At 39.9% G+C, this 25846-nt stretch overlaps 1 protein-coding gene and 1 non-coding gene across 2 annotated transcripts in view; both read right to left on the bottom strand.

The window, feature by feature from the left end:
• The window catches only part of RAB3GAP2 (RAB3 GTPase activating non-catalytic protein subunit 2), a 97236-nt gene that overhangs the window by 47618 nt on the left and 23772 nt on the right, over window positions 1–25846 (bottom strand). Inside the window, exons 3-9 of the mRNA XM_045809635.2 lie at window positions 12067–12190; window positions 11107–11188; window positions 9319–9366; window positions 9167–9242; window positions 8739–8840; window positions 7714–7813; window positions 5387–5485 (exon numbers count right to left, since the gene is read on the bottom strand). Coding sequence (XP_045665591.2) covers window positions 5387–5485; window positions 7714–7813; window positions 8739–8840; window positions 9167–9242; window positions 9319–9366; window positions 11107–11188; window positions 12067–12190 — 631 coding nt within the window. The remainder of the gene's footprint in view (window positions 1–5386; window positions 5486–7713; window positions 7814–8738; window positions 8841–9166; window positions 9243–9318; window positions 9367–11106; window positions 11189–12066; window positions 12191–25846) is intronic.
• Window positions 3420–3551, bottom strand: LOC123800181 (small nucleolar RNA SNORA36 family). The gene has a single exon (XR_006781853.1). It is a non-coding gene; the product is annotated as a small nucleolar RNA SNORA36 family (small nucleolar RNA).

Below are 25846 nucleotides of genomic sequence, written 5' to 3'. Positions count from 1 at the left end.
TGATTCAATATACAAAATGTTTTTACTACATGATAAAAATTAGCATAAGTTTGAGCCTGACTCTACCAGAATGAAATCAGAGGGTGAATTGTGTGGCATATAAATTGAAATTAAAGCTTTAAAATAACTTCTCTCCATACTCCCACATGCTATAGGTGAGAGCATAAATTGCTACAAGCTATCCAGAGGACAATTTCCCAATATGTACCCAAAATTTTAAGCTGGTTTATTCTAAAGAGATGGCTGATCAGTTCTTTTCATCCTTACCACTGTGATCTTCCCTTTCCCACAATTTCAGTCATCCACTTTCAGTGCCACACACACCTCAGATCCTGTTGTCAACTCCATAGCCTTTGAAACCCTGTTTCAAGCATACCACCTTTTGACGATCACCTCTTAGCTTTCCATCTTACTGTAGTAACCCCCGTAATAATTTCACAATTTCATCAAGAGTTTCATTAATCCCACTATTTATTCACTATCAAGCAACTTCTGCATTCACTTCCCTTCTTATCTGGCTTAGATTTGTGTTCCATCATAATCATTCTCTTGCAGACACCTACAATTGCCCTGTGTCTCTCTCACATACTCACCTGGCTAAATCATAACCTGGATGACCTAAACTTGCCGCATTCTCTGATGTTTACAGCAGAAGAGCCGATCATTGCCAGGAAAAAAAAAAAAACACCTGGGTTTCAGAGTAAGGCTCTCAAACAAATGGCCATCTAAGACCAGCCCCAAATCCTACTGTCCTCGTCGACCTCCACCCCCCATGCCTCCATGACACTCCTCTCCTAGTCTACAGCTTGCTGACTACACCCCTGTGCTGTTGGCTAACACGCTGTCCTGCTCTCTGTGCTGCACCAAGTGGTGGGATCTAGAGGACCGGTGTCTTAGCATTATTTTTCACTGACTTAAGGTAAATGAAGATACAGCTTATTGACAGCCCCTCTTCCTCCCACCATATCCTTCCAATACACACATATTTCAATTTTTTATTAAATTCACATTCATTGTTTTCATTAAGAATGATGTAAATATTACTCACTGCTGAGACAAGCTGCCTACTGTAATTACATTTCCTTAGATGTGAGTTTTTTTGTATTTCCTGAACATCTGAGGCCTTTCCACACTTTGACACACCTTAGTATAAATATTAACATAATTTATATTATAAATTATAATTTACAGAAAAATACCTATTAAAACATAATATTTATATAAATAGAATACTAATTTGAAATGTAATTTATTAAATATTAAACTATTGAGTATTAAGAACTGAATATTAGCACTATTAAAATATTTATAGTAATTTAAATCTTAATACAAATTTCCATAAAATCAAACTCACTGGATAATTTTCTAGGTCTATTATAGTGGCTAAAGAATTATTTTAACAAAATAATATTTGAGCAGAGACCTGAATGAAGGGAGAGAGAGAGCCATGTGGCTACGTGGGTAAAACTTTCCAGGCAGCAACAATCACAAGTGATCTCAAGTGGGAGGATGCTTGGTGTGTCTCAAGAACAAGGAGACGAGCATTGAGGAACACACGGAGGGGGATACTAAAGAATGTATGGTAAATGACAATGTCAGGCATGGTACGCCTCTGTAAAGCCTTTGGATTTTATCAGAAATAAGATGGGAAGCCACAATAAATAACACTTTGTGCAGAACAGTGACAAAAACAAGACTTACATTTCAAAAGGATATTAGCTACTAACCGGTGAACAGATTTTAAGAGAGGGAAGAAAGGAAGCAGAAAGACCAGTTAGAATATTTTTTCCCTCAACAGTTCAGTCAAGACATGATGGTGGCTCAGACCATGGCGTTAACAGTGATGGAGATGAGCAGTGGTCAAACAGGTCTACTGTGCGGGAAGAGACAAATGGGAGGCTTGATGAAAAACATGAGAAAAAGAGGGTTCAAGGATGACTCAGAATCTTTTGGTGTGAGCAACAAATGAGATGATATAGAAGAAAAAAGAAGGAACAAGTTTGGGGGAAATCAAGAATTCTGTTTTTGATATGTTAAGTTTGGATACCCAGGTGGACAAGTTCATAGGAGCTGGAAAAGGAATATGAATTTTAAGGAAGAGGTCAAGACTAGACATAAAAATGGAGATGCTGTGATATAGTATCTTGTTCTTGGGTTTCTAATTTTAGAAAGTAAGGGTGGAAACATTTCTTCTTCGACCTACTCCAATCTGGCTTCTGTCCTCACTGGTCCACCTAAAGTGCTCATATCAGACTCAGTGAAGAGCTCTATGTTGTCAAATCCAATGGACCTTCTCCCTTTCCTGGATTCTATGAAGCATTCCACAGTCCACCGCTCCCTCCCAAATTTTTATCAGTGATCTGGACTTCTTCCCTAAACTTTAGACATGTACGTCGAACTAACTACTTGACACCACCATGTGAATGTGTAATTGTGTCAGAAGTTAACCTGTAAAATATGTAACTCCGATCTGTCCACCTCAAACCTCTTCTTATTCTCATTTTAGTATGGTCTGATCATCCACTCATTTGCTCACATACAAAAACTAAGAAATCCCTAAAATAAATAAAATAAAAACTAGGAAATCCTTGAATCTTTCCTTTCTCTCATTTCTCAAATCCATCCCTCTCCAAGTGCAAAATATATCTTAATTCTGTCTACCCCTCTCCAACTCCACTGCTCCCACCACAGGCAAAGCTGTCATTCTCCCCTCCCACAATGAACTCCTTCCTGGTCTTCCTGCCTTTACTTTTTACCTTACAAGCCTCTCCCTAAGCAGCAGGTCAGAAGGATAATTTTAAACAGCCCGTACCGAGACTCCATCAATGACATGCACCATATTTAGAACAGAATCCGAACTCCTTACCCTATGTGATCTGACCCTAGTCTACATCTCCAATCTCACCTTGTCCCGTTGACCCTTACTCTTTACAATCAAGTCATATGGACCTCCTTCCTGTTTCTCAGGACTCTGAGGCTCCACAGGCTTATCTCTGTGCTGCTTTCTCTGCCCAGAATCCTCTTCCTATACCTCTTCACGTAGCTGGCTCCTTCACACCCTTTCTGTCTCAGTCTGAATGTCACTTCCCTGGAGAGACCTTTCCTCACCAGTCTACCTGACATGCCCTCTCTCTTTACTCTCCATCATAACCCTCTGCTTATTTTCTTCATGACACATACCAACATTCTGATATTACCAAATTATTCATCTGGTTCAACTGTTCACTGTGTGTCTCCCTATCACTAGAATGTAAGCTGCATCAGGGCAGGGTCCTGTCTGCCTTGTATTTTTAGCTCCAATATTAATTAATACCTTGGACATAATAGGTATTCACTTATTTGAATGAATTCATCAAAACTTTACATAAAGATGTACATGCAAAATAAAGTCCACTGTACCTTTTTTTTTTTTTTAATCATTTTGTAGGCTGGGAGATAAATGAATAGAATAATATTTTCTATCCAATCATTTTTCCTAGCCTTTTTCAATGTTCCAAAGTTCAATTAACAGAACAGGGAAGCTACCCTGAACTGAACTCAACACTTTGGAATTTTGTAGCCAAAAAGTAGAGACAAACTGTCTACCAGTAAAGTGCTGATTGCAGAGTATTCCATAGGCAAACTATGCAACAACAAACAAAGAGATCTGTGTGTCAGGTATCTTCTGTCTGACCCTGAGGATTCATACTCCTTCCTTTTCTCCCCACCCACTCCCAGGGGCCAGTGTGTGTACGTACATTATGCTGACCTCCACTTGGGTTCAAACAGTGGGAAGCCTCATCAGGAGATCAAAGACAGAAAGGAAATTGAAGTCAGGATACCTATTTCCCTGTGACATCTGTGCAAAAGTCAACCTGCTCTTAAGATGCTGATTCTACTCATCATCTGCAAGTTCTGGAACCACTCCAGGCCCTCACCCCATCTGGCCTAGGAGTGGTTAACAGCTGGGCTGCTAAGAAGCCCTGAGATGCTACACTATCCCTTATGGTTCCCCTACACCACATCTTTCTAAATAGTTTCTCTATAAATAAAATGTGTTTCAATTGTCCTATTTCAAGGGTGCCATCTGTCTTCTATTACGACCCTGATAAAAATGTGTACTTAGCAAAATTGACTGAAAGCCTCTTTAAATACATTGATTAGAAAAGGGCTATAATATAGCTGGTATGATATAACCCTATTTATGAAAACCTATTTCTCTATATAACCATATATATATATTGCACACGCATTTCACGCACAAGTCTGTAAGGAGGCTTACCAAAATGCCAACGGTGAGTATCTCTGGATGGTAGGGCTTAAGGGGATATTTTTTCTTTTTCCCTTTATACATTTATGTACTATTTGAATTTTTTAACAAGCATATATTGATAAACAGAAGAAATAATTTTTAAGTAGCATTTTCTTTTCCGCCCCCATTTCTACCACCTTAATTCAGAAACTGACTACTTCTTACCAAGATAATTACAGCTTCCTTATTCCACCTAGTTTCTAGTCTTGACCCCTTCATTACAGCCTCTAAAAACTTCCACCAAAGTGATTCTTCTAACAGGCTAAGTGATAACACCATTCTCTCACTCAGAATTCTTCAACGGCTCTCAATGCTGCTAGGAGAAAGATCTAAATTCCTCTGCATAGCATACGAGGCCCTGCAAAATCTGAGTTCTATTTACATGCTTGCTTGCCAGCTGTCCTCAGTGCCCATTAGTTTTACAGCAGGAAGTGCACCTCCACCCGCCGGCCTGTGCACGTGTCGGCTAGATGGCTCCTCTGTGCTGCTTCTCCTCGTCAAGTCCTACTCATTCTTCCAATGTCAGACCACAGTCAGCCTCCTGCCCCCTACTTCCTCAGTGTCAGGGGCTTCTCCTCCGCTCCCACTCCCGCTGGCCCCTTCATCTACTACTGCTGTAGCACTGCAATTATTTTCACATGTGTCGTCCAACTCAACTTGTGCTTCCTGGATGAGACCATGTCTTCTTGTTTCTGTGTTCCCAATGCCCAATAGAGTGAGTCTTCAAATATGCTTGCAAGGAGAAATCTGTTTTTATCTATATTCTGCTGGTCTAAAGGTTATATTTTTAGAAGACTTATCTATATGGTAATTACACGGATTAAACTCAACTGCAAAAAACAACTTAGAGAAATAGTGAAAGACTTAAAACTGTTCGATACTGCTGCTAAAGACATAATTATTAAAACTGCTACCACTCCTTAAACATATATACCTATCATAATCCGTAAGTCTGGAGTGACTTCCAAATGTCTCGCTAAAGGCAATGCATTTTCTTTTCACCTAAGAATAAATGTACATTTCTAATAAATGAGACATAGCAATTAAAAAGTAAAAGAAATGAATCGCATTAAAATTTGAACTAGTAATGCTTACCGATACTAGCATGATCAATAATGGTGTCAATATCTTGGAGACCCCATTTCTTATAAGCTAATGGTGGGGGTTGTATGTTCTCATTGCCAGATGCTGCAGCTGTTAAAGACAAAAATCAAACAATCCAAACTTAACTATAATGGATGAAGTTTTACAAAAAGCCATTAAAAATAGAATAACTTGATTTATTACTCTAAAATTTAAATGGTAATAATGAGGCAAGGCAATGTAAACAAGGTTAAAATGAACTTTATTCATGCCGAGACAGTATGTGTAAAATGCAAACATCAAGGGTAAGTTGACCGTCACAAGAGATTTCTGGAACATTCGTGTAATCGGAGAAGACTATTAAAAACCCTAGACTATTACTAAACATTTAAGGTGAATTCAAACTGCAATTGATGACAAATAAGCAATTTCTTCCCCTTGAGAAAGACAGTGGATAAAATCCTGGGAACAGCTACCAGTGCCTTAACTTGGTGAAAAACTAAAAACTTGATGACAGACGCCTGGCAGGAGCACACATATAGCAAGGTCTCTAAGGCAAGTAACCAAGGCCAGCCTTGATAGAAAGATATAATAACAGCAATAGCATCACCAAAAAGAATTAATAAAATGCCCATCACTGCTCAGTATTTCTGACTAGTGAGTAATGAAAGAAAAAGCGATATTATACCTCTTGCCACAGGTTCAGGCATAAGGTCCTAATTATCAGTAAATTCTCAGGCTACATATTAGAATACAGCTGGGGGCGCCTGGGTGGCTCAGTCAGTTAAGCGTCTGCCTTTGGCTCAGGTCATGATCCCAGGGTCCTGGGATAGAGGCCGGCATTGGGCTTCCGGCTTAGCAAAGAGCCTGCTTCTCCCTCTGCCTGCCACTCCCCCTGCTTGTGCTCAAGCTCTCTCTCTGACAAATAAATAAATAAAATCTTAAACAAAAAAACCCACCTAGCAAACAAGAAAACAAACAAAAAGAATACAGCTGGATTCTGGTTGTTTACTCCAAAAAGTACTGTAATAAGTGAAAAATATATTCCTCTAAGCACTTCAGATTTGACAGTAAGGCCAAGAAAAGAGAATTTTCTTACATGCAGAAATAAAAAGCAAGACAATTTCTTGGCTATGCAATCAGAATTCTTTTTAGAACAACTTACGATAAGAGGGCACTAAATGGCTTCCTTCCTTCCTAGGAGACAAAATGGCTTTATGGTCTTAAACATTAAAAAAAAAACAGGAATTCAAAAATAACAAAAATTAAATGGCTGACAATGCCAATTATCTATTTCTAGTTTATTTCATTGACTGAATTCTTACCTGCAGAAAACTGCCAGTCTCTATAGGCCTATATATTAATGGTGACTACTTTAAATGATCAAGATAATGATGCTTACTATGCCTAAATTTAAATAATTTAAAAGATTAGGAAAATAAGTATAAAAATTCAAACAAGTTCTGGCCTAACAGGAAAGCATGCACTATTAAAGACCCACATAACCAAAACTTCAGAAATTTTACCAATCACATCAAAATCTGCAAACAAAACAAACTTTGTTTTAGGGCCATTAAGGCCCCTCTATCCAAACCCAGAAGAAAAGGAGGAAGTCTACACTAGTCCTGGTATTTTCACTGGGTTTAATTAAGGCTTTTCTAAAACTGGGATTTTAAAATTGATGATGTGTTTTTCTCTGGCAGCATTTTTGCTGCTTTGTGGTACATAAAACACTAGTGCGTCTACAAACAATGGCATCTTGAATTTGATGAAATACAACTCTGCTCTGTATCCTCTTCCAAAGAATGTAAACACTCAGTAGCAAGAGTAAGAACTCTTGATTATTTGTGCCCTTTTCACCCCAAGTCTGGAAATAACGTAGTTGCCCATATACACATTGTTCAGACCCCTAGTCCATTCTAAGTGTTCCAGGTTAGCAAAAAGAAGCTGGTGTTGAGCCCCTGTTGGGTCCTGCCTGCCAGGGGAAAACGCCCCCTGCACACAGTGGTATCTTTACCCTCAGCGAGGATGGAAGCAGTGCAGAATCACAGGATTCGAGTACACCAGCCCGAGAGCTACTGATCTAGTGGCTACTGATCTAGTGAGATATTTGGTTCCTTCACCCTAATATGTATAGAGTGTAGATCTTTGGTCATTGCCTTTATCTTACTAAGCAATCTACCCAAAAATGCACTCCCATCTCTACGGTAGCAGGGTTTTGTTTTGTTTTGTTGGTAAATCTAGCATAGAGGCCTTTTTAATGTAGAGCACATGTTTAATTCTCTAAGTAGGTTAAATTGAGACGTTAGAAGTTAGATACGTCTTGCAAAAAAAGTTACCTTTTGCTACCTGATTTCGACAAGCACGAAGAGACTGAAAAAGGCTAAATCCATCAATGGTCACAATGGCAACTGGATATAAGATACTCAACTCCTCATTCTATTGAAGAGACAAGAAAGAAGAAAATAACACATTTTCATCATTGCTAAGCATATCTACTTTTGTAAAATAGCAATTGACTAGGTATTGCTTTGTATTACTGATTAACTCACTCAAAGGTATTAATAGGAATTAGACTAGTCTCTCTTACTAGATTCTCTTCTACAGCTCCAGTCCCCATAGCTCCAGGCCATCTCTCATACAATTTAAGTCCACATAGGTACACAATACATGCATCTGTATACTTGAAACCTTTTGGAAGCAGGATAGTAAAAAAGAAGGAAGGCATATTTACATAGATTTGACGATGTATACTGTGAGCCAAAGAAGAGCACAGTAGTTTGTGTGGCTCTACAATTATTATTATTATTATTATTTTTTACTGGAAGACCATCAAATTCTCACAGCACCTGCAAAGTGAAAAACTGTATATTTGGAGAGACTTAGATAAAAAACAGTATTATTTTCTGTCCAAATCTTCAGTTCAGTGAATCTATTTCCACTATAAACAAAAACTTCACCCCCTTTCTGAGAAACAGGTAAGTACAACATAGTGGCAGTATTAAAAATAAAGCCGGAACTTTTTTCTTTTATGGTGTATAATTTTGACACCTAAATCCAACTAAAAAACATATATACCACATCTGTGCCTTAAGTCACTCTCAAATTTCAAAAATAAACTCTTTTGGACTTTCTGACTAAAGTGTTTTATTGTATTGTAGAACAAAACATAGGGTATTTCATTTAACAAGTAAAAGCAAGACTGGGGTTCCTTACTCAGTTATAAACAGATTATATTTCTAGAATATGACAGCACAGCTAACTATGCCACAAGACAAAGATATCTTTAGGTTTCCCAAAAAAGAGAGATAACACAAACTTCAAGTAAAGCCATGGTTCCTCTGAACACAATCGTTTACACTACCTGTTCGGTCACGCCAGGATGTCGTGGGATTTCGTAGGTCCTGCACTTCAGCTGTAGTACGGGGTCTTCATTCAGAAGCTGTGCGAGCAAGAGCACACCGTTCTAGGAGGAAGCACAGAGAAAAGCCCGGCTTGTTTTCTTACCAACAGACCTGAACAGGTATGGCCGGGCAAAGAGTGTCGTTTCCCCAACCATTTTCCACAGATATCAGATACTCTCTTTCGGAAGAATACAGCTTCTTTTCTCTATTGCTTCTACCAGAACTTTCCACCACAACTCCCTCCCCCCGCATCCCTGCTTCCACCCCCATGAAGCAGCAACTCCACATTCCCAGGCAGCAGGTAATGAGTCACAGAGAATATAATGGGGATGCACAACTAGATATTCCAGTCAAGTGGTGTTTTCTAACTGCTCAACACTCCACTCACCTCAGTGTAGAAGCGTACATAACCCGAAGTAAAGCCCACCACAATGCAGGTCCAGTCAGGACGCCCTGTGGAACTCCTGTTACAAACAAAATTTACGATCTTAATAGCTCATAAGTCAAAGCAAAGAAAACAAATACCTTATTTATCCTTACCTCTTTTGGCTTGCTAATGGGATACATAGAGCGCTGGTTACGCGTTCTCTAAAAACAAAAACAAAATCATATGCTTATCTAATGAATTCATCAGTTACTTTTATTTCCCTGTAATTTAATGTTACAGGGCAACCATTGGAAAATGAGCTCTGTGGACCAGTTTTATTCAAGGCATAAGTAAAAATTCAGTAAAATCCCACCATAAGTAGAATCATAAAAATCATTCACATAAGGGGCGCCTGGTTGGCTCAGTTGGTTCGGCATTTGACTCTTACTTCAGCTCAGGTCATGATCTCAGCATCGTGCGATCAAGCCGCACGTTGGCCTCCGTGCTGAGTGTGGAGCCTGCTTAAGATTCTCTCTCTCCCCCTCTGCCCCGCCTCTCTCCCTACCCCGCACGTGTGCATGCGTGTGTGCTCTCTCTCTTAAATTAAAAAAAAAAATCATTCACATAAAAGGTAAATGTCACATTCATTTGAGGTTAATAAAAACAGTATTTTTTCATTCTGTATTATCATAAAAAGCACAAGAGAAAGCAAAAACTTTACTGTACACAACTGATTATACACAGAACCGAGAACTAGCGGATCATCACCAGGCAGTCATTTCCTGCAGTTCCCCTCTCCTCTGCATCAGCTAAGCACTGACTGGGCAGAGCGTGGGAGGAATGTCAGTCACATCACAGGCAAACCAGATTCCTGCAAATACCTTATTCTAGGTATGAACTGCACTTCAACTAGTTGGCTTCTTCCTTGATATTTTGCAGAAATTGCCCCAGATAACCCATTTCCAAGCGCAAGCTCGGCCGGATGTTCCCTAAAAGATTCTTTTTGTGACATGTGGACTAGAAAAATCTGTCAGGAGCTTAGAGACTAAGCCTCAGAATTAAAATAACTCCTACTGACTGACTTTAATTTAACCTGTCAACCCAGGACCCATCACCAGCTTATTCAAGAAACATAAACACTCCTGCCTCATACATCATATTAGGCAATCATTGAACAAAATTAATCTTTTTGTTTGTTGTCTTTAAAGTAATGGAGCCATTATGTTTGCTTTGCATTTCTGACAGAAGTGAAATGTCTTCAAAATGCTTAGACAAAATGACTTAAGGAGAATGATTATCATTTATTTTGGTAAGAGCAGAAAACATTCCAGTGAGTATCTACGATGTGCCAAGCACATACTATGTGGGCTTCCACTTGGTTCTCGTTTATCCAAAGTCTGAAGTATCTTAATCATTCTCATCAGATAGCTTTCAGTCATAAAAATTTAAGTGAAAACAGTTTTTGGCTCCAGGTTCCAGGTTAGCAACTCCACCACGTAACTGCACTAGGGAACCACCTTACTGGGTCATTAAGAAACATGAATTTACCAACTTGCCTTTCTGAAGTATTTATGAGTTTTAAGAATTAATGCAGCACTGCCCCCGTTAAGTACAAGGCCAATGCTACCCAAGCAGAGAAGACAATGACTGCCTTTGACTTTTTGGCTAAATAAAATTACTAATGGAGAACACGGGAAATGACAAAATGTAGAAAGAATGGGATTCTCTCTGTTCTTTAAATCTCCTCTGCAAACAGGAGTTTAAAATTTTAAAAAAAGGGATCACATGAGTAAAATTTAAATTTGCTGGCCAAGTCATGCTCTACAACCTCTAAGTTGGGATGAACAGACAGATATTCCCTAACAGATACTCATTCCAGTGATGAAACTCCTCACTTATAAATCAAACAATTTCACATACACATTTAACATACAGAGAAACAAAAAAAAACTGCCACCTACCCTTCTTCAACATTTAAAGAACCACTCCAGCCAACAGCAAATTGCATTTCTTCCTTCCCTTTATCGCTATATTTCCATTTTGCTGAAAAAAATAAGTTATCATATAAAATCACTTTAACTATAGTATACTAAACAGTGACTTCATGGTTTCCCTTTAGAATGAATACAGAATGTAACTGTTTTATATTAACGGGTTTAGGTCTCTTTACAGGTAAACACTGAAAAAATTTTATAAGATTTTGATAAAACTCGACCTAGGCTACTCGCCTTTAGTCTTGTCTTTCTCCAATTAAATTCACCTAACGCCCTAGTTCTTGCAGAATAAAGTTATTGATTCTTATATACCACCCCATCTGTTGTATTTATAAAATGACTTTCATCTTCAGATGACAGAGAACACTTTTCTATTAGAGCTATGCTATAGGAGGATACACCTGCTTTTTAAGACCATTCCACAGCCATTTAATATATGATCTGATTTTGATCAGTGAGGTTTTTCATCTTATGTAAACCTTAATTTTAATCTTCAACAAAAATTATGAACTGAAAATTTATGCCCCAAATAAGAAACTAGAGTCCTGTGAGTTTTCAAATTATAGTTGAAAATCACCTCATTCACATTATTACTAAAAAGGGGTCAGCAGCCTTTTTAGCTCTGACTGCTTCTTGCAAGAATTGGGCAATGTCCAGTTTGGCCTCTGATGTGCAACAGAGTTACAAAGTATCTGCGGTCGGAAAAGAAAAATAGGGAGGAAACAAACAATAGAAAGAAGGACAGAAAATAAGACACACACACACACACACACAAACTGAAAGTGTTATACAACATGTGAAATAGACTATAGAATGCCACCATACAATGCATACAACATAAATAACATTTTTTCTTTCTACCTAATCCATTTCTGTCCTACTCTATGCATTAAAATAAAGTACACCGAAAATAATAAGAGTACTTACGCACTAGAAAAACTGCTTTTTGCCCTCGAGCTATAACCATAAGATCATTGGTTGGAGATAAGGATAAAACACAATCTTGCAGCCAGGAAGTTTTTTGTGTTTTGCAAGTATTTCCTTCTTCTTCCTGTGGGTAAAACTTCAATTACAGCGTATGCAAAAATATCGAAAGTATTGCATCTCAGCCTATCTGCCTTGAGGGGTGAGGGGGAACAAAAAGGAAAAGGAAATCTTCCCATTTCTTTTTAAAAGTCTCAGTAATACTCCTTATAAAAATGCATCAAAGATGACCAGTAAAGAAAATAGCCACCACAAACTAATCTGTTTTGAATATTAATGCAAAAAGTTTTAACATAAACACATATAAACCAGTAAGACAATAAAAGACTGTCACACAGAGATCATTCCAGGAATGATTCACTATTAGGAAATTCAGTGAATAATCCAATTCCAGAGACACCGCTAAAGTATCTGCAGCCACACAGCAAAGAAAAAAGCATCTGATGCTTATGGTTGTTGAATCTGTAAAAGTATCTGATAAACTTGGTACTTTTTCCTTCATTTGAACTGAAAGGTGTTTTCATTTGTAATTGAAAAACTATTTATAAAATAATTACAAAGAGGAAAATCCCCATGGTTCAGAATTCAAGAGATCTAAAAAGGTCTTCTTTGCAATGTCTCTCTCAGACTCTAGTAATCTAGCCTCCTACTTGTTTCCTCTAGAGACAACCAGTGTGATCAGTGTGTACGGAATTCCAGGGACACTTTGAGCACACAGAAACAAATACATGACTCCTTTTCCCCCCTTTTCTTATACAAATGGTGGCACATTATACACATACTTCTCTATACTTTACTTTTTTTCTCTTAACGTATATCTTAGACTTCATTCCCCATGAAGTTTATTTTTTAAAGGTTGCATAGCATTGCACTGTACAGACACACCGTAATTTATTTAACCAGTACCCTACTGATGGACATCTGTGAGGTCTACACTCTTTTGCCACTACGAATGATACAGTGAATAACCTTATCCTCTTGTCAGTTTGTGTGGGAGTGTATTAGTAGGATAAATTCCTAGAAGTGAAATTGCCAGGTCAAAGGTAATACGCATTAGTAAATTTGCTAGATATTTCCAAATTGCGCTCCACAGAGGCAGTATTAATTTATAATCTGACCAGCAAGTTCTGAAAGTGCTTGCTTCCCCACAGACTTTTCAAAAGATGCCTTAATTCTGGATCTTTGTCAATGTAACAGATGAAAAAGAGTATCTCAGGATACTGCCTTCTTCTTATTAATGAGAACAGGATGACCAGTCTGTTCCTTTTCTTTGTAGATTTCCTGTTGGGCTGCTACTCTTTTTCTTATTTGTATATATTCTTTACATACAAAGAAAATTGGCCTTTTGAACATAAGAGTTGTAATAGATTTTCCCAGTCCATAAGGTAACTTAATTTGTTCCATGCAGAAATTTTTTAATGTTATGCAGGTAAATTATCAATCTATTCTCTTATGGCTTCTAAACTTTCTGTCATGCAGACTCCTACCTCAGCCCTACACAGTGGCTCTTAGACTGAATTAATCAGAGGGAGATGGGGAGAGAGGGGAGGAGATGCAGGCTGTCTTCTTTCTTTGATTTACACACTTAAACTTTTTTAAAACTTAGCAAATAGGAATCAAATAGATCTGGAACCTTCTTCTTATGCCAGGTGAGCAAGCTAAGGAGGCTGCACCCTCTCCTGAAAGAAAGAAGAGGAATATTGGAAAAATTCCTGGTTTTATTAAAGCTCTATTTTTCTAAGGAATTTTGCTATCCAGCTTGCTGTCCTTAATATGTTCTTTTCTATATATAAATAAGGGAGAAAATTAATCCCCTAAAGATAAAACTAGTAAGGTAAAGGTTAGTTGTAGTTCATTTCTCCCTGGGCCTCTAACTTCTGTAGAATACAGTCTCTGTTCAGCCTGCACGCACCCAAGACTCCATACTGGCTCAGCTGTGAGCTGAAGGCAACACAGCCCCGAGTTCCCTCTTCAATAACGGAGATTCCAGTCGTACCAACTTTGAGGTTCAGAACTTTTCAAGTGATTAGAGTAGCTCTTCTTCAGGTAGGCGACTAGAAGCAGGGCAAGTCACACAGGGCTATTTAAGTACTGTGAAATGACATCGGGGGTGCCTAAAACTCTGATTAGTCTCTGACTTTAAAATTTCCATCTCAGTGCAATGAAAAAGAATCAACAGACTGCTCCAGAAAAAGGATACAGCTCAAATTTTAGCAAGTTCTATACAATCAGGTTTTTTTCATCACACTGCCAAAATGATATCAAACAATAGATCCTGAAAATTATCTAAAGTTACTTTCCATTAAAGCACATTATTTGTTTCTGTCCTATGTTTTCAAAATAATGCCACTAACAAGGATTAGATCGACATGTTTATATTTGCTGAAAAGACAAAGAGTAAAAGAAATACAAAGATGCAAGGCATTTAAAGACTACCTGGTTCAAAACCTCATTTTATAATAAAGAAAACAGAGCCTGAGGGAGGTTTAAGATGTGCTCCCTGCCAAGAATCAGTGTCAGAACCTAACTAGAACCCAAGCCTCCTGACATTTAATTCAGGTGGTCTTTCCATCCCATCATCCTGCTTGTTCATCTTGGTCTATAGCTGTAACAGCCCTGGGAGAAGCCTGTCTTTGCCTGGGATTTGACTCTAGTCTCATAGTCCATGAAAGCCTTTTCTCAAAGGATTCCCATTACTTATCACTCTATCCCAGGTTAACCTTCCCACAGGACACTACTTGAACATGTGAGCCAGTGTATCCTTGAGACATTCCCCAGGCACTCTTTCAAAAATACTTTCCCTTTCTTTTCTGTCTTTCTGTCCCAAGTTCCAGTTCCTATCCCTCCATCCTACTCTCTTACCTTCTTTCAAACTTATTGCAAAGTCTTACTATTCTTTGCTACCTATTTATTCTGTGATTGCATTTCTCACACACTAGACTCCAAGCCTTCTAACGGGCCAAGCCTATGTTTGCTATTATTCAAGTCCACACGTCGCACAGCCCACTGACACACAGGTGAGTAGAAGCAGCATTCCCATGTCTCCCTTCTTGTATTTGCAAAGATACTGGAATCACCTTTAATCACTCTTGCACATGAACCTGTATGCCAATGAACAACTGATTCAAAGCTAGTATCCTTAAGTATTACATCCTTAAGTAATAGTATCCACTGGAGTGTTTTCCCTTAAGATTTAGCAGTTCAAGATTCTGGCTGACATACCCATGGAAAATACAAATTAGAGAGATGTAAGAAGGGACAAAATGCTACCGTCTTAGCTGGGCCTCGAACTCAGCTCTGTCTGCCACCATCCCAGCAAATGGACTACACGTGATCCCAGAAGCAAGCATGAATTTTGCCCCGTTAAGAACGAACCAAGATGAAAGCACGGGAAACAGCACTTATTTGGACACAAATTCAGAGAAACTACTCCACAATCACTGGTTACATGTCTAACCCCACGTAGCAACCTCATAAATGTACCTTTTTACTAATATGAAGCCAGAAAAAGAACCTTCTGATTAGCAGTCTACTTTCTGGCATTTCAACCATTTTGAGGTTTTACTGAAAGAGGGAGAAAAGGAAACTCTGTCACTCTTCACTGAATTTTCTTTTCTATGTCCTCTCTACCTCTCCATCTTTCCTTGGGACCGAGGGACTAAAAGCAGATCTGCCCTGTTTGCCAATCTCCCCCTCACACATGTGTCATAATCTCTCTCAGCCAGCTGATGGGATTACACGTATAAAGAAACAGCAGGAACCATAGACGCCAACTGATTCAAAATCCTCATTGTCCAGAAAAGGAAACCAAGGCTTGGAAAGAGTAAGTGTATTGTTGCTAACCACACAAATGCCATCGGTAATAAATTTAAAGTAATACACATTCATATAGTCCTTGGACACTTTCCCTAGCAACTCTGGTTCCTTATCTCTAAAATCAGGGGACTGGACAAAGAATCCAAATAAGAGGAAGAATGAGGCAACAATTTGTGGGTCAAAATCCCTGAGGATGACCAGATCCTCAATGGCCTCACATCTTTCTCCCTGCTTTAATCTATCCTACACAACACGCTCCAGTAGGGCTACACACCTCTATGTGCCAGCCCTGTGTTAGGACCGAAAGATGAGAAAAGAGAATTCTTGGCCTTAAAATAGGCCTCCTTCCCTCCTCTGGGGAAGACTGATGGACAAATACACAGTAGTCAGTCAAGGGAACACAGGAGGGTCATCAGACCAGACTGGGGTTGGGAGGGTAGAGTGTCAACAACAAAAAAAATCCTCCTATTGGAAGTAACTCCTAAGGTAATTCCTGCTGGGAGAGTAGAAATTAGCCAGGTTGGGGGCAGCAGGAGAGACGGAGAGGAGGTGAGCATTCCCGGGCTAGTCCCCTGTGTCCTATTTCTCTAGAAAACCATGAACTCAACATATCTGAAGGCCGAGAGGCAAATGAGCCAGCAAGGAGCTGCTGTCAAAGCAGTGTCCGACAGTGAAAGGTAAAAGGGGACGCTGCCGCAGCAGGTGGGAGGGGACGCTGCAGCAGCAAGTGGGTGAGGAGGAGCTTGCATCTCCCTTGCCGGGGTCCTTACACTTGGTCTTGAGGATACCGGCAGTCACTGAAGCATTTTTTTTTAAATAATAATCTTTCACTGAAGCATTTTTTGAGCAGTAAAGCTGTCTGGTCAGATCTGTTCTCTTTCTTGTGTGCACATTCTTTTTAAACCTTGAAGTTTTACAAGCAGCAATAAAAATGATTTTACATCCCAATTAATTTCAGTCACTTCCTCCCCCCACCCCTCCTTGTCTCCCCCTCCCTCTCCCTCCTCACTGCACCACAACGAAACAAACAAAAGTTGCCCAAAATAATATCTATGCTTACAACCTGGGATGTACTCCAAATTTTTAAAATTCTGTTTTGGGGCTCCTGGGTGGCCCAGCGGTTAAGCGTCTGCCTTCGGCTCAGGGCGTGATCCCGGCGTTATGGGATCGAGCCCCACATCAGGCTCTTCCGCTATGAACCTGCTTCTTCCTCTCCCACTCCCCCTGCTTGTGTTCTCTCTCTTGCTGGCTGTCTCTATCTCTGTCGAATAAATAAATAAAATCTTAAAAATAAATAAATAAATAAAATAAAATTCTGTTTTATTTCATTATTTTAAAAGTACTGGTCAAGACACAGTAAAGTGATTTCACCACAAGTCAAGATAAACAGTTTGAAATACATTGCTTGAAGCAAAGGTTTCTCAGTACTCTTGACATTTTGCGCAGGATAATTCTTCGTGGTACGGTAGCATCCTCAGTGTGACAACCAACACTGTCCCCAGACATTGCCAAATGTCCCTTGGGGGGCAGAACTGCCTCTGGGCTGAGAACCACTGCTCTAGGTGACAGAGGGTAGAAGCAAGGCTGGGGGATGGGCGAGGGAGCCCTGAATTAGACTGAGTTGATAAAGGAACCCCAGGTAGGAAAGCAGTCAAATACTCACAGCAGAAATACAAACTAAGGAGCGTGGGTCTGTCTGAAGTAGTTCCTGGGTCAGATTTTTCAGGGGAACCTCAAGTCTACGCAAAAGTATCTGGATGAAAGTACTGGTAGAGCAGAGATGAGGAAATCCCCTCTCCAGGCTGGATCCCAGTGAACTAGCACTGGGTCTACACGAAGCTTACACAAAATTTCCAATTCATCAAGACAGCTCAGGCAGGAAAGAGGGCCTAATACGAACGCTCTATGAAGTCACAAAGAGCACCAGCATACATTCAGTGGCTAACGAGATGCAAGCTCATCATCTTGCTTGCTACTGTAAGGGCATTTGCCTACCAGTTAGGTTTTCTGAGAACCTTCTCCACAGTAATGGGAACTGTAGTCACTAATACTACTCTTTTGAAGCTACTGATTCACCATCATTTGACAAGTTAATTCCCCAAGGCACACGTGAAATTAAAAACAAAAACAAAAAAACAAAAACAGCACTACCAAGGACTACCTTGGCTTTCTGCAAAAACCTAGCACCTACCTGGTCACTGAAGTTAATATTGAATTTATTCATTAGCTGTTTGGGGGATGGAAGGAGAGAATGTATAATTTTATTTAAATGTGACCTAAACTTCGAGGAGTTTTCTTTGAATTGAGACCAGTAAAAATGTTTCTTAATATGCACGAATATTGAAGCTACCACCAATGAAGATTATAAGAAGAATTCTGTCTAAACAACGAGAGCCGTAACACATATTTTTAAAAATTTATTTCTTTTGATTTTAAGCCCACAAATTTGTCAAGTGATTATTCTTTGACAACGCAGCAGATGGTAAGAAACTGCAGTAATTTAACAAGCCTTTCAATTATGTCTGGCCTCTACGGAGCTAGTAAATTATCACTCTGTAAACATAGTGGCAAATGTTTTTTGGTGTATCAGCTACTGCGGTGACTAGATGGCCATTGATGGAGCCAGAATCGTTTTTCAAAGGTTTCGACCTTAGCATAGTATATCTATCGTCTGCAATTTATACCGTCACTGTCATTGTGCTAACTTTCATAGACACGTTACAGTGGTGGCCAGTAAAATCCAGTGAAATCACAGAGCAGTCAGCACATTCAATGTAATTCTCATTTACCACCCAAATCATAGGCATAAAATAGTCATCTACAGTTCTTAAACCAAGAGACCTAAGTGCTGCAGCAATTCTGAAACAAATAGTAAATGATGCTATCCAAATGGGTTTTTCTTGTTTTTCTAGTTTGCTATTAACATACATAATGCTCAATGCTTCTCAAATTTTTTAAAGGTAGCAGACCTTTCATTCCCAAACAAAATGTTATACAAAACTTCAATATATGAAATAGATAAAAACAGAGATGAGTAGCTAGCTAGCTATACAGCACCTTGACAGAGACTAAAATTCTCAAATGAAAGGTCTTAAGGTCTTTTCAAAATTAAAATGGGGCAAGGCAAGAACTCTTCCTAAATTTGATTACAAATCTGATCACAGATAACCCAAAGAAAAAAAATTTACAAATATAATTACAGAAACCTACAACTTTAATCTCCTTTTTAAAATTACTTTTCTTCCTAACCTTAGCAAGTTAAATTGTACATATATATATATACACCCATTTTTATAGAATTTTCTGTGTGCCCATTCATCCAATGACTCAACCTATACATAGCCACAGCAAAATGCCTGTATTTATAACCCTTTAAAGTTAATAATGATAATTATTCTTAGATGTTAGGAAATTGATTACTTTACTTTGTATTTTTCTGAAATACCTAAATTTTTTGTAATAAAGTATCATTTTTATTAAACAAATTCATCATTTTTAGAAATTTCATTTCACAAATAATTGCAATGAAACTCCAAACCTGAAAAACATATTCTCTATTTCCTGAACAATTGTCTTATACTGAACACTAAATCGATGTGTTCCCCTAGGCACCACAGGATATAGGAAAGTACCAAACAATTCCTGCTCAAAAACTTAATTATCTAGTTGGACAAACAAGACGAATAAGCAAGAAACAATTAGCACCCAGCATAAATCAGAATAGCTCTAAGAGCCAAACTAAATGCTATGGGCCTTAAATTGCTATTGGTGTTTATTTAAAAAAAAAAATAGATAATAGTACACATTCCCCAAAAAGATTTATAAGTGAAAATGTGAGATGACCAACCACACTCCTATCTTTTTTTTTTTTTTTAAAGATTGTATTTATTTATTTGACAGAGACAGCCAGTGAGAGAGGGAACACAAGCAGGGGGAGTGGGAGAGGAAGAAGCAGGCTCATAGCGGAAGAGCCTGATGTGGGGCTCGATCCCAGACCGCCAGGATCACGCCCTGAGCCAAAGGCAGACGCTTAACGGCTGAGCCACCCAGGCGCCCCCACACTCCTATCTTTAAAAATGAAAATTAAAACACTGAAATGACATTTACACCAATCTGATTTAGCAATAATTACAGTTTGATACATACCAGGGGTCAACAATTTCAAAAAACACCTGAGAAAAGCAGGCCTCTGTTAAAAAAACAAAAACCACAAAAAACCACACTCACCTCTCATAGTCTTTACTTCTCGATATTAATAAAAATAGAGGTGCAGAGAAATGTTTTTACAAAATAAGCAAGAGCAATAGTCCATGATAAAAAAAAAAGACTGGGTCAGAGCTGTTCTCATTTCTGTAACACAGAGTAGAGAACAGCACTCTCATATTAACTCCTATTTGGAATACAAACTAGTCCAGCCTTTTGGAAGCACCATTCAACAATTTCTATTAAAATTTAAAGTACATATACCTTTTACCTTAGCAATTTCACTTTTAGGAATTTATTCTAAAGGAAAAGTAAGAATGGCTAACACTTACCAAGCACTTACTATGTTCCAGGTACTACTCTAAGCACATCTCCTATATTCCCGTGTTATTATTCCCACCGACAGGAGTGAGGTTGCTGAACTCAGAGAAGTTAAGTAGTTTACTCAAGACTTCCTAGTCATTAAAGGGCAGAGCTGGGAGGGAAATTCAGGCAGTTTGACTCCATCATGATGCAACCAAGATGCATGGCAGATGGAAAGATGATTAGCACTGCTTGTGATAGGAAAAAAGAAAAAAAGAAAAAGAACAAAAGCTAAATGTCCCTCAATAGGGGTATGGCTAAATAAATCACAGTACATCTACACAATGAGATCTTCAGTATTCCTTTAAAAGAACTTTATGATTTATATGTGCACATGTGGAAAAACCTCCCAATTACATTAACTGGAAAAAGGAAGGGGTAGAACATGAAGCCCACAGGACTTTCTGGTAAAGAGAGGAATAAACACGTGAATTTTAGCCTCACTCTCCCCAGACTCTCAACTCCACTACAAAGAACCAAAACAGAGTTTAAAGGCAATAACCACTAAGGGCAAAAAGAATGCGGGGGGTGCGGGGGAAGCCACAATTCTGAGAGCTAGAAAGCAGGAGCACAGGTGCCAACTGACTTCCCAGTCCCTAGAAAACTACCTCCTAAAAACTGAAGGGAGGAAAGAGGAGCAACAAGCCCAGCTGCACGCAGAACTGCCCACAGGCTTAGGAATGATACCAGGTGCCTGGAGAAGTGAGGGAAAGATGCGGCTAAAATCTGGAGGCCTGGCTGAAGTGGGTTTGAGCAGCAGTCAGGTCTCCAGACCCCTTCCCCCACCGCAGTCAGATCGCTGTCCCTCCCTCCCCAGCAGAGGACAAGGGGTCCACCACTACGCCCAAACAAACAAGCTACCCTGGAGGAGTGCCTGAGGAGTGTGGATGTGAAATAAAATTAACAAGTCTAAGCAAGAGCAAAGAAAAGTGGTGGTTGGCTACAATGGGGAGACTAAAGATAGGTCTCCCTCAAACATTAAAGCATAAATAATGCCACCAAGGGGCGCCTGGGTGGCGCAGTCCTTAAGCCTCTGCCTTTGGCTCAGGGCGTGATCCTGGCGGTCTGGGATCGAGCCCCACATCAGGCTCCTCCGCCAGGAGCCTGCTTCTTCCTCTCCCACTCCCCCTGCTTGTGTTCCCTCTCTCGCTGGCTGTCTCTGTCAAATAAATAAATAAAATCTTTAATTAATTAATTAACTAATAAAGCAAGCAAGCCACCAAGACTGAGCCTGGACTACTTGTTGATCTGTGGCCAAAAACTGAGGAACTATTTACATTCACCTTTGTTGGCAAACAATCTTGCAACTGCACTTTTCATGCTAGCAAACCAATTCACCAGAATCTACTAAAAACAAATTAATAGCCATATAGAGCCAAAGTTTTGAAGCCCCCAAAAGAGGCAAAGGGATTTTATTTTTTAATTTTTTTTTGAAGATTTATTTATTTTGGAGAGTAAGCACAAGCAGGAGGGGCCGGGGGAGAGGGAGAGAGAATCTCAAGCAGATTCTGCACTCAGCCTGGAGCCGGATATGGGGTTCAATCTCAGTACCCTGAAATCAGACCTGAGCTGAAACCAAGAGTCCAATGCTTAACTGACTTCACCACCCAGGCGCCCCGAAGCCAAGGGATTTTAGAAACAGGAGGAATGGCAGAAAGAAGGGTCGAGAGAGTTACATGGAAAGCCATAGGCTAGACCAAGATTTCTGAACTCCAGGACAACTGACATTTTGGGCTGGACAACTGTTTGTTCTGGAGGGCTGTCGTATGCATTGTAAGATGCTTGACAGAATCCCTGGCCTCCATCCACTTAGATGCACCTCCCCCCAAGCTGTGACAACCAAAACTGTCTCTAGACACTGCCAAACGTCTCCTAAGGGGACAAAATCTCCCCCCAATTAAAATCACTAGGCAAGACCCAGCTCATATTAATGTTAACAGGAAGGTCAAGATTTTATTTTTTTTTTATTTGAGAGAGAGCAAGCAGTGGGAGAAGCAGAGGGAGAGGGACAAGCAGACTCTATATTCAGCACAGAGCCCAACCAACCCAAGGCTTGACCTCATGACCCTGAGATCATGACCTGAGCTGAAACCATGTCAGACGCTTAACCAACTGAGCCACACAGTCACCCCACAAAAGTAGTATTTCTAACAGTCAAATGCCAAAGTCCCAATGAGAACCCACCTTAGTAAGAAGCAGCTCTGTAGCCACTTCCCCCTTTGTACAAGAACCTAAAGCATAATTCCAGTATAGCTTGAGTGCCCTCCTTTGCCTCTGGCCAATCTGGTGTTTGTGACTCCTGTGTGGTGGACGACACCAGTCTAATGACACTAAAGGAAGGCAAAATATTCTCCAGTATTATCCCAGATTATTAATGTTCTAAGAATCTCTAATCAGGTCATGCTGTATCCTGTATTTCTCAGTCTGTAAACAAACATTTCTCTGGGGCCCTCTATCTGGCCAGCATGCTTTCCTCGTTAGTCTGCTACATCAGATAGCAGAAGGTGGTACAGTACAGTTTACAGAGGCAAACAGATGGAACATACTCTAACGTGTCTTTTGAATGGAAATTTTCCACACTTTCTACCTTAACTAAGGGCCTTAACCCAGAACCTTCTGTGCTTCCTGTTCCAGAAACCACTGCCAAGCAAATCCTTGACTCTGTACTTCCTACCCTTTTCACTTAACACACCAATGAAGGAAAGCTCATTACCCTACCTTACAACTAAAATTAAATTAAACCTTATCAAGCTTCTTCCTTAACTGCCTCGACTTCCGTGATAGCATGAGGCTAGGCAACATATCCCCCTGTAACCACTTCTTTCCCAAAGCAAACAAATTATAATCCAAACTGAAAGCCCTTGAAACACTGTAAAAAAACACTACAAAGCGAATTACTATTTATTATAGGATCATTAATTGGTGGATGTTCTAGTACAACCATCTTCTTTTCCAATTTCTCCAAGCAAGACACTACCTCTCATGATGTCCACTTAAAATTAAATTAGTAGAGAAGAATATTTTTTTGCCCTTTTTTCCCCCATCTTGAAAGTCTGTTTGCCCCTTTAATTCTTTAGCATAATTACTTACGGGCAAGTAGGACTTCCTTAACCTTATTCTTTGCACTTGCACACATAAAAGTGATGCCTGACGTGGATCCGTTATTTGGGGCATTTTTACAGACTCAACTGTATCCTCTCAAAATTCATGTGTTGAAGCCCTAAGCCAATGTCCCTGTTATCTGGAGGTAAGAAGGTAACCAGGTTCAATGAGGTCATAAGGGCGGAGACTTAATCTGACAGACTGGTTACCCCTGTAAGGGGAAGGGACACCAGGACTCACTGCTCTCTCTTTGCACATAGACGACAGGCCATGTGAGGACACAGTGAGAAGGTGTCCATCTGCAAGCCAGGAAGAGGGGTCTCACCAAAAACCAACTCTGACAGCACCTTGACCTTGACCCTCTAGCTTTCAGAACTGCGAGACGACAAATTTCCGTTAAGCCACCCCGTCTGTGGTGTTCTGTTATGGCAGCCGAGCAGACTCATACAGACACGCAATATCTACAGGAGAAAGACATTTGTCCTCTTCTCTAACTGAAGCCATCCTTAAAGGTCCTAAGCCGACCCGTGTCACGGATGTACACGCTCTTGGACGTGGTGGCTACTGCTGATAAGGATATTAGAACATGTTTTCTTCATGGAGCACTTATTACAGTGGACATCTCAGAATCACAGAAAGCTAACGAGCCTTCTCCTTTCTTAACAAAAAGCCTTGTCCACACTGGTTCCAAGTCTTTCTTTTCTTTTTTTTTTTTTATAATGATTTTTTATTATATTATGTTAGTCACCATACAGTACATCCCCGGTTTCCGATGTAAGGCTCGATGATTCATTAGTTGCGTATAACACCCAGTGCACCATGCAATACGTGCCCTCCTTACTACCCATCACCGGCCTATCCCATTCCCCCACCCCCCTCCCCTCTGAAGCCCTCAGTTTGTTTCTCATAGTCCATAGTCTCTCATCCAAGTCTTTCTGATTATAAAAGCCCTCCACTCTTTTCTGCCATAAAAATAAGAAACTACTCTCAAAGAGCTATAGACCTGTGGAGATAAAAAAGCACCCTGAAGTTTTGGAGTTTTCTGCTGGATGCGACAACAGCCACTTGGCCTCCAGGTCAGCGTCCAGGGACAGTGGCTGCTGCTGTGCTCCACTCTGAGCTAACCTGCCTGGGGTTCATCTATACACCACCGCAGCCCCCCCAAAGACCAAAACACACCACCTCTCTAATGTCAGATTCCTCTCCTCTGCTGGTCATGAGGACCACAGCCCAATGGTGGAGAACCCTATCACTGTTTTCACAGTTACAGCACCCTTGACACAGCCATAAATTGATTTTGAGACCCTTCTCTTGTCCCAATACTGGCCTCATCTTTAATGCAGACAAGACCAACCCGTGAGACTCTCAGGGCAGGCAGGTATTGAGTTTGCTGTCTGTTCCTAACAAGGGACAGTGGAAAGTTCCCTCTCCGTTCTGATGCGGTGGCTACATCTCTTACCTTGACTACAGCATGCAGTTCTTACATCTGCCAAAATTTACTCTGATTCTTGTTACACCTCTAGAGCTGGCTATGCCTTTGGAGTTGTTCATAATCCTAGACAGCAGTAGAAATAACAGAAGTCTCTTACCTCAGCTGTGTTCACATTTCTAATAGCCCTCGTATAAAACGTTTTGCTCAGCAAAACCTCATACTGATGTTATGCGTGGATAGTTCTAGATGATGCTGCAGCATAAGGCAGATGTCATATCCTTTTCCCTGACCACCCTGTCATTTTTGTTCTCATTCACCAAACAGTCTCCCTTAACAAAGACACTGTCTTATTTTGAGGACAGGATACAAATTCAAAGAAGGACTGTTAAATACAGCAGGATCATTTTAACATCCAGATTATGTCTCACTATCACTATCCTGGGCCACTTTTGTTGTCATTCAAATACCTTCTCCTTCACCATGTATGTAAGATCATGACAAGGTACAAGGGTTCATAGGAGGATAACAACAACAGTTAGGAATGACTAGTATACCCAGAACTGTTGTCAACACTTTCACTTGCCGTATTTGTCGAATCTGATCTGTGAGCAAATCAGTTAAGACAAAGAGAACAACAAGCTACCCTCATCCATCCCGAGGGCCATTTGTAAACATTCAAGTCTTATCCAAAAGAAGAAATGTGCTACATGTAAGGTCATGTGTTTGGAACGAATAGAAGTATATTTCAGCTCTTTACTGAAACAGTTAAAAGGTGTTATTCCTAGATTTGGGATATTCGTGCCAATA

The sequence above is a fragment of the Ursus americanus genome, chromosome 2 (assembly GCF_024610735.1).
Source record: "Ursus americanus isolate L20-20 chromosome 2, mUrsAme1.1.p, whole genome shotgun sequence".
Taxonomy (NCBI): Eukaryota; Metazoa; Chordata; class Mammalia; order Carnivora; family Ursidae; genus Ursus; species Ursus americanus.
The sequence above is the reverse complement of the archived record's forward strand: the minus strand, read 5'-3'. Positions and strand labels throughout refer to the sequence as shown.